The sequence below is a fragment of the Xiphophorus couchianus genome, chromosome 15, assembly GCF_001444195.1.
Source record: "Xiphophorus couchianus chromosome 15, X_couchianus-1.0, whole genome shotgun sequence".
NCBI classification, from domain to species: domain Eukaryota; kingdom Metazoa; phylum Chordata; class Actinopteri; order Cyprinodontiformes; family Poeciliidae; genus Xiphophorus; species Xiphophorus couchianus.
The window spans coordinates 16,667,319-16,676,419 of record NC_040242.1 but is presented as its reverse complement, the minus strand read 5'-3'; the positions used below and the strand labels follow the sequence as shown (position 1 = coordinate 16,676,419).

General features: G+C 43.7%; 1 protein-coding gene across 1 annotated transcript; it reads right to left on the bottom strand.

Moving 5' to 3' along the window:
• Positions 1 to 522: 522 nt before the first annotated feature.
• On the bottom strand, positions 523 to 7,753 carry trib2 (tribbles pseudokinase 2). The gene is made up of 3 exons (XM_028040791.1): positions 6,462 to 7,753; positions 4,874 to 5,166; positions 523 to 2,860 (listed from the first exon to the last, which is right to left on the bottom strand). Exons 1-3 carry the CDS (start codon positions 6,729 to 6,731, stop codon positions 2,389 to 2,391), a joined length of 1,035 nt encoding a protein of 344 aa, XP_027896592.1. The 5' UTR covers positions 6,732 to 7,753; the 3' UTR covers positions 523 to 2,388.
• Positions 7,754 to 9,101: the final 1,348 nt, after the last annotated feature.

Below are 9,101 nucleotides of genomic sequence, written 5' to 3'. Positions count from 1 at the left end.
AGAGGAGGTGAGGGTGATTTGGGAAATATGGGGATTGACATTCACAGGGGCTTAAAGGGGGGGTCCCATACATTGAATGTGACATAAGTGTGGAAATTAGCCACCTGAGATGTTAGAAGTCAAATTTGGGTGAACTTTGCCCTCTTTGGTGGGCTTTCATGGGGTCACCACGGGTGCTAAAAATTCGGAAAGTCAGGCATAAGGGTAAGGAGAGATGGCCTTTTCAGCTGACATGTGCCCTATCCCCCTGACCTTTGGTCAGCCCCCCAGGATTTTTCAAAAAACACCCCTAAATCCTCCGAGATTTCCGAAAATACAATGGCAGTAATAATCCTGAGATATATCTAAAGCAAGTCTGCTGTTACAGAAAAGTCTGTCAAATAGCTCTATTTTATAAGTCTTCTACATCTTCCAACAGACATATTTTGTAACTCAGCAACTGTTCCATTTTTGTTTTTGCTTGGGAGTGGCCTTCCAGATTAAAAATTATTTCAATGTTCCACAAAAACAACAATAGTCAAATATCATTTCACAATTTATTTACTGAATAAATTTGGACAAAACACCAGAATCTGTTACAATACAATCTGAACATCTGAGGCAGATATCCCACCATGCACCACCCCACCCGCCAAGGAACAAAACAGGAAAAAAAAAAACTAAACCTTAGCACCAAACCAGCACCAACTTAAATAAAAAGGTAGCTCAGTCTACAGAAACAATGAAAGTTATAGCCGTATTTTAAACTGAAAAGCAACTCAATTGAGATTTTTTTTTTTCTGTTAAAATAGCTTTTCTTGAAAAGAAAGGAAAACCAAAAAAAAAAGCATCCTCCAAACCCCAACCCGCCCGTAACCCCTCGCTAGGCAGGCTATAGCATTCATGGAGCACATGCCACTGACTCGGTTAAAAAACACAAATTCAAGTAACATTGAGATACGACGAAACATGTCCACTGCTACCCAATTTGAGCGTGATCCTTTCACAGAACCTACACAGGCAGTAGGAAAAAACTAACATGAGGTCATGGAGTGATTATGGAATAGCAATACCACTACTGAATATCCCATATCTAGATTTTTATTTTATTTTAATTCCTCCAAAAGAAATGAGGGAGACTGGGTGGCATGGCCTGTTGGGGGCACAGGAATACTGGCATAGATGGTGTTTTTTTTTTCTTTAAAACTTCAGACAGGCGCGTTTTCACTTCACACCTGTCCTGTGTCAAAATATTGCCTACGTCATACATGGGGAAAAAAAAAAAAAAGGAATCTCTTGGTAAAGAAATACCCTGCTATGTAGTTTTTAAATATATATTTATATTCATTTATATATATTTTTATAGCTGTTACAATTTAAATAAACGTCATCGCTTCTGCAACTGAAATTTAAATAAAAAAATAAAAAGGAAGCTAATTTCAAGAAGGTGGAAGTGTCCGTTAACCTAACGCACCAAGTGCTTTATGCCATGTTGGGATGATCACACAGAAAATGGATAAAAAAGGGTTTATGGAAAGATATTAAAGCAGCGAGGAGCAGATTAGAATAGCTTAAGAGACAAAAGCAATAAATGAAAGCATGGTAGAAGCTTAAGAGACGTGACTGAAAGAAAAAAAGGCCACCAAGGAGTTTAGTGACTGTCAGAATTGTCAGCATTGAGATACAAAGAAAACAAAAAAAAAAAAAAACTGAGGTCAGACATTTTTTTTCTTATGCAATGATGACAAAGAGACAAAGATGCTCTGTTTCCTAGTGGTCCCAAGTCAGTTGTATCGGCTTAGCAACAAAACGTGGGGTTGCCCTTTCTAACTTTGGGTCTGCGGCGCTGCTCTATTACCGGCCGCAGCCATGGCGACGCAAAAAGCACAAAAGAAGAAAAAGAAAAAGCTAAATTTGTAAGAAAAAAAAATGTGGTGCTGCAGTTCGTTTAGTATGGTTGTCCTTGGTTTACAGTCTTCATATGTCCCTTCATGCGCTTAATAGTGTCAAAAAAAAAAAAAAAAGGTGAATGCTTCAACTTCGTATGAGCACCACATTAAACCAAAACACGCAAGAAAAAAAATAAAATAAAATTGCTACATTGTTTGCAACTTGCATGTCTGGCAGCGACATCCCCAAATGGGGAGAGCGCGCCGCCAGATGGTGTATAGATGCCATTTGTCATGCCAGGCTCAAGGTTTTCCATGAAGTGGTGGAAAAGGAAAACACGATGGAAACACCTTTATTATGAGTGACAAATTCATCTATTTATCTCTACACTACTGTTCTTTTTTTTTTTTTTTTTGAGGGAGGGGGTGCAGGGGGGAGAAGTGGAGCTCTGTTGATACCGTGGCGAGCCGACCCGTGGCGGCGTTCTCTGTTTTGTGCTTCTTCGTCGGTGGGGGCGGTTCAGCTAAAAAGCTCCAGCTCCTCCTCCATGTTCACCTCAGGCACCATTTGCTCCTGCTCCCTCTCCCCTCTGCCGTGCGCCTGGAACCCCCCCAGCACTCCGGAGGAGGCGAACCATGGGTGCTCCAGGATCTCCCGGGAGGTGAGGCGCTCCGCCGGCTCCCGGCGCAGTATGGAGCGGATCAGGCACTTGGCCTTCGGCGTCAGCGTCTCTGGGATGTTGAAGTGGCCCCGGCGGATTTTGCTGAACAGCGATCCCGGCTCGACGTCGTGGAAAGGGTAGCGCCCCACGAGGATGGTGTAGAGCATGACGCCCAGGCTCCAGACGTCGGCCGCCTTGCCCGAGTAGCTGCCGTTGGCGTTGAGGATCTCCGGGCTGACGTAGGCCGGGCAGCCATGTTTGTCTGACAGCGAATCGTCAAGACCAGCAAGAATGTAAGAGTCCTCGAGGCTCTCCAGTTTAACAAGGTTTCTGGAACCAAAGGAGAGGCAAAAAACACACACAGTGAGTCTTCGACTTATAAGGGATCAGCTGCTAGAAAATAAGCTAAGACACTTTCACACGAAAAAGTATCAATTTGTTTTATATCAAAGCAACTGAATTAAAAAAAGAAGAAAATAAAAGAATAAAAGTTTGCAAAAACATTTAACCACAGCATAATAACGAAATCCCATTATTTTGCTACAGAGCACAGCTTTCAAATACGGATATTTGCTCCGTTTCCCTGGGCCAGACACTCATTCCTCCTCCATGATATTTAGAAGCATGCTTAATTGAATTGCTTCTTGCTCATTTTCGGAACAGGAATAATTATTACTGCACTTTCAAAAGGCTTAAATGCACAATAAGCGAGATTAAAACCACATTATTCATTGGAACATATTTGAGCCTAATCACACGTGGAGCCCGGAGCAACGCAGCGCTGCCCCTCACCCACCTGTGGTTTCAGACGGCACGCCGTTCGGCTGAACCGGAGCTGCTGCGCGTCTCACTTGCCTCCGACAAAAGCTTTTCCATGGGCAACATTCTTAGTCAGGGTTTGTATGGAAATTAAGTCTCAAGGTGGCAGGTTCTACTCAAACTTCCATTACTTACATCATCTTACAACTTGCGTTTAGACCTGTCGCAATAAATCAATTAATTGCATGACAAATTCAAACAGACTCAATATTTTCCATTTGCGTGATTGATCGTTTTCGCTTTTCTCTCTTCCTACCACAGCAGTCTGGTGCTTTGGTCTCAACTAGCCCGCCTTTTTTTCTTTGGAAGGACAATTTTATTTACATAGACTTCATAATTGATTTTATTTGTTGTTGTTTTTTTATGTATTTTGGATATTTAAAACATCTTCCAGTTATGGTTTCAAATGTTCATCATTGAGAATGCGTTCTTGCATTATTGTGCCATTACCATCATACTACTCAAATGGTTTCAAAACAACAATATCATCGTTTATTGCAATAACTTCAGGGACAATTTATTGTTCAGTAAGGTCTGTTAACGTGTCAGGACTACTTGTGTTCACTGTGTTGAGCGCAGAAAAGTGAAAGAGTAGAGTAATCTACCCAACAATCCTATACTACAATTAATTTCTGATATTTTTTAAATTATTGTTTACATCTTTGTAACAAAATAAAAACAGATTTTGTGATTTGGTCTATATATATATATATATATATAAAATATATATATATCTCAGAGACATGGCTTGAAAAAACCGCTCACCACCAACCTCTTTAAATGCGATGCATGCCTCTGTCCAGGACCACCGGAGGTCACTGGACCTGCACTAAGTATGTGAAGCAGCTCAGCTTCTAGTTTCCACAGTATGTGCCAAATAAATGACACCCCACACTCAAATGGCAACAAGCAGAGCGGCTAAAAAGCAATAACCTAAAAGCCGAGGAAGTGCGAAGCTTCTGCTTGGGAGTTGTCATTTGTACTTCTATGTATAAACCCCCCCCCAAAAAACATGAAAAGATAAAAGTCAATCTTGCTCTGGGGTTGCAGTAGCAACAGATGCCATGTTTTGCAGTTAGCAACTACTGCCAGCAGGTGTCAGCATCTGTACTCCAAGTGTGAGTGTCAGGTTCAGCTTATCGCTACAGTAGCCTGGAGACTCGATTCGACTGATCATCTGCCATCCTAAAAGCTTGTCCCGGCAGCTTATCGGACCGTGCTGTTCAACCCAGCGCTGGTGCTGGCCTTCCAGGTTGGCTAATGATTGCCCGCTCACTCATTCTCATGCATTTCATCCATTTATACACAGTGCGTGAGACATTTCCACCAATAAAACCACACGCTCAGAAAGAACTGGGGCAGATGTGTTCAGGAGAACCATGCCACTCTTGTTCTGACTCAGCTTCCACCAACCGCTGCTTGAGCCAATATGTGACATAACAACACTGTATTCTCACCATGTGAAGCAGAGAGAGAGGGAGAGGAGTCGCGGCGCTTACATAGCCGAGGTCTGACGCGGCTTACCTGTCCTCGTTCTTGAAGACGAACTTCCTCAGCTTGAGGTCACGGAGGACCAGTCCGTTGTCATGGCAATGTGCCACGGCCGAGGCTATCTGATAGAAGAGCCGGGCGGCCTCGTCTTCCCGCAGCTTCTTGCAGGTGCGGACGAAGGAGTGCATGTCGCCGTGGCTCCTGTCGAAGAACACGTAGGCTCGCGTCTCGCCGAGCAAAATCTCCAGGATCTGGTTGATGTGCTCATGCTGGCCCAGGGCAAAGTAGGCCGCCAGCGACTCCTGGTACCGGCCAATGTCGAAAACCTGCAAACGCAACAGGAAAGTTTGTTTTGTCAGCAGAGATTCGTTCTAACTTAAAAAAACAAAAAGGGGGATCTGACTTGCTTCTTTTTTTGTGCTAAAACAGTGCACGGTATTATCCTGCAGCCTGAGGTTGCAGTGTCTTGTTTGTTTCCATAGCAACCCCCAATTGACTTTCAGCACAACCAGTTCAGGTGAGAAGGCTCCTCTGCTTGCAACTCAATACAAAACGCACCCTGCGGGTCTTACGACGGTGCCTGGCCTTCGAGCTCGACAAAAAAAAAAGAAAAGAAAAAGAAAACAATCCTGGAAGTGAGGGTGGGATTGATTGCTGCGGTATCGAGGTCGGCACCAAGCGGAGCAGGACAAACAGCTGTTACCTCATAACCAGTGCCAAAGGTCACTCATTTCTCATGGCAAGTCAGAAGGGGCAGGTTGCTGTATGTGTCATGCTTTATGGGTCCAAGGGTGGACGTCGCCATTGTTTCTATTAATCATCCCAAATGAGGACGGCTCAGGAGATAAATGCTGCAAGAGGACAAGAGCTGCTGCCGTGGTTATCAGTAATATGCAACAGTTGATATGTGCCATAAACGAGCTGAGGAACTGTGTAATTTTATAGTCACAATTCACCGGATGGAGCAAACAGGGGTCAGGGAACAAAAAGTTCATTAAACCTGCAAAAAGAAATGCAGAGATCAGGAAAACTCGTCTGGCTCCATTTTTGTGTGTGTGCGTGTCGAATGATTGGTGCATCTCTGCCTTCAAAGGCGGTATATTCCTCCAACTCATCAGCTCATTAAACATTCAGTTCCCCTGAGAATTTTGTGCAGCACATGGCAACACTCGCATGCCAAACATCCATTCGGAGGTATACTGATTACAGCATTGTGCTGTGAAAGGGAGAAGCCACGGGTAAGCCAGAATGGCACTAACAGGAGTGTGCGTGTGTACGTGGTTACTCACTCCTTTGTCAACGTTACATCATGCAATCCAAACCACACAGCTCACTCCATTCACTTTTTCCACCAGGCTGGGCTGCCAGCTCTCTATTTACAATGCAAGCAATAATTTAAAAAAAAAAAAAAAAAAAGTTGAGGTGGCAGGTTTCGATGCAACATGCATCCTGCAACAATACCCCCCCAATCTGCATTTTTGTGCTGGATATTCTCAGCACCGGAAGCAATTGCAATATTTAACAAACGACTTTTTGAATGAAGTGCATAGAAAAATAATTTTAAAAAAAAAAATGTAGGTCGATTATTTTGGGGGGGAACGTGAAGGTCCGTGCTGCTCACCTTACATATGAGCTCGTCCCCGCTGTGCAGGTGGGCGGCTCTGAAAACGTGGTCTCCCTCCAGCGGCTCCAACAAAAGGTAGTCCCCGATGCGGGAGATGCAGTGCGAGGAGTCCGGGGTCTCCGGCGGGCTGGGGGAGCCGAGGTTCGGGCTGAAACTCTGGTTCGACTCTGTAGTCCTTAGGCAAGACAATTCTTCAAAATCGTGCGATTTGTGTCGCGATCTCCCATAACGTGAAATGTTGATTGGATTTGACCTCTGTATGTTCATGAGGAATAAGTGCGAAATCTCCACACAAAAAATATATATATATGAAGTTTTCTCCTTGTTCTCCTCTTCCTCGGTTAGGGCACCTCTAGCTCGCACGATACTTTAAAATATGTCACGTATATATGTATGGATAATAAAACAATAATAACGTGAATTTAAAGTACCGTGCTTTGGTTTTATGTCAACCGGCGAGATACTATACTCAAAAAGGGTTTAATTTGTCCACAGCTCATTTGCTCCCCTTTGTTATACATTCATGGAATGAAGTCTGTGTTAAATACCTGACTGTAAGGCCAGAGCTCTCTGAAAGCCTTCAACAACGAGGTGCAGTTTCATTAACGTGGATGCAAGACAAAAAGCTGCAACAAAGGCTACCAAAAGTTAGCTTTTAAAAATGAATGAAGGCTGCTAAAGTCAACGGTCCGCTAGCTTATCTCGCCGGTGAAATTCTAAGAGACGTTTCGTAAAACGGAAACAATATTTTTTTTTTACGCGGCTTGCAGTCGCATTTAAGGAATGCACAAGCCAAACAAATTAAGCAAGTTTCTGAGCTAATAATAGCTGCTGAAATTCGTCAGGGTTTTGCTAGCAGGTGCAGAGCTAACTGGTTAGCTTGGTGGGCTAACGAGTACCAGGTCAGTGCACGGCCTTGTTCCCCGGGATCACATCCATGCACGGTGATTGTCATAAGGAGAGAGCCCCATCCGGAGAGACTGCTGAAGCTCTTTGTGTCGCTCGGGTCAGCGCTCTCTATCCTCCGCTTGAACTTATCCAGTAGAAGAAATGTGCCGTCTGTCGCCTGTGAATGCCGCTGCAAAGCTTGTGGAAGGAAGGAAGGAAGGGACGGCCGACTTTCCCAGGCCAATCCCTTGATTCAGCAGGACATCCTCTCTCCCGTGGTACCGCTGTGCTTCTTACGTGGCCGGGAATCTAGTTCATTCAGTGCAGAGCGAAGCTGCACACACTGCGCCTGTACACACACAGAGAGAGAGAGAGAGAGAGATGCGAAGGAGGGGGGAGGAAAGGAAGGTTTGAATGTACGCGCGCGCGCGTACACGCACCTACACACAAGCTAGCTAACCCGCCTCCAACGTCACGCTCACAACGAAATCCTATTGGCTTTCAGCCTGCAGTGAGGTCATGTGAGAGCCGTGTACCGTGGCTACACCCCCAGGAATCTAAATGCAGCGTTGGTGGAACAGAGTATAGCTACTGTACATACTGCGCTACAAATGTGTTTCCCCCCTGAAATGTCACTTAAGCAGAAGCACCGGGGAGCGGGGACGGGAATCCTCCCCTCCCCTCAGAACAGCACCACACACTCCATGGCAACATTTACAATGCCTTTGTACTTTTATCCAAGAAAAATAAAGTTTATCCAGTTGTATGTAATTCATAGAAGAAAAAAAAAATAACGTAAAGTGAAATTGGATGTTAGTTTCTCATTGTCAAAATTATTCCTATAATCCAGCTGGATAAATGTTCTTACATGTCAAAAGTATCCCACAGAGCAAAACATTAAAACACATGAAAATATAATTTTTTAAACTGTATTTTAAATATAGGATTATAAAAAAAAATAAACAAATATGGGCTGCTTTGTCATTGACATTTCAGCAGACAATGAGCAAGAGTAAATAATTCAATAAATCTGATATTTTCTATTTATTTACATATAACTAATTAATTGAGTACAGACTATATTTATTTTAAGTGTTGTTGTTTTTTTCGGGGGTTTTTTTTTAATTTGAGAAACTACAACAGACGACAAAATCCATCTGGTGCCTGTCTGGTGCTTATGGATGGTGCATGGATGTTTCCCAGACATGATGCTGGCCCTTTGTTTACCCTCAAAATAAAATCCTTGATCTGTAATGCAGCCATGCTGTGGACTGAAAGATCACTCACAAACGTAATTTCTCCTAAGACAGCATTAACATCTGGCAAAGAACAGAATATTGGAGACTTATGATTCCCCCGCTTGTTCATCCTAGATTACCACAAGGTATGACAGAAGGATTGTGCAATTCCACATAGGAATCCAGGGCGGCCAGAGGAATGACTGCAGCTGGACCCCGAGACACTGACAGAAGTGTTTGATTTAACCCGTATTCGTCTGCTTGCACTCATGCACTGGTCCCTGCCTTCATTTCTCTCTCCCTCTCTCTGCCCAGATATACCCCCGCAGCATGGAAATGCATAATTTCTCTCTCTTTTTTTTTTCACATAGAAGCCTCTCATCTCAAAACAGTGGCTCACAGTTGCTGAATGTGGCTGCACCCACAAGCTCTTCAAGTGTATGTGTATGCATGTTCCGAGATACAATCTCAGTGAGCCACCCACTTTGTTCTCTGTTACAATGCTCAAACA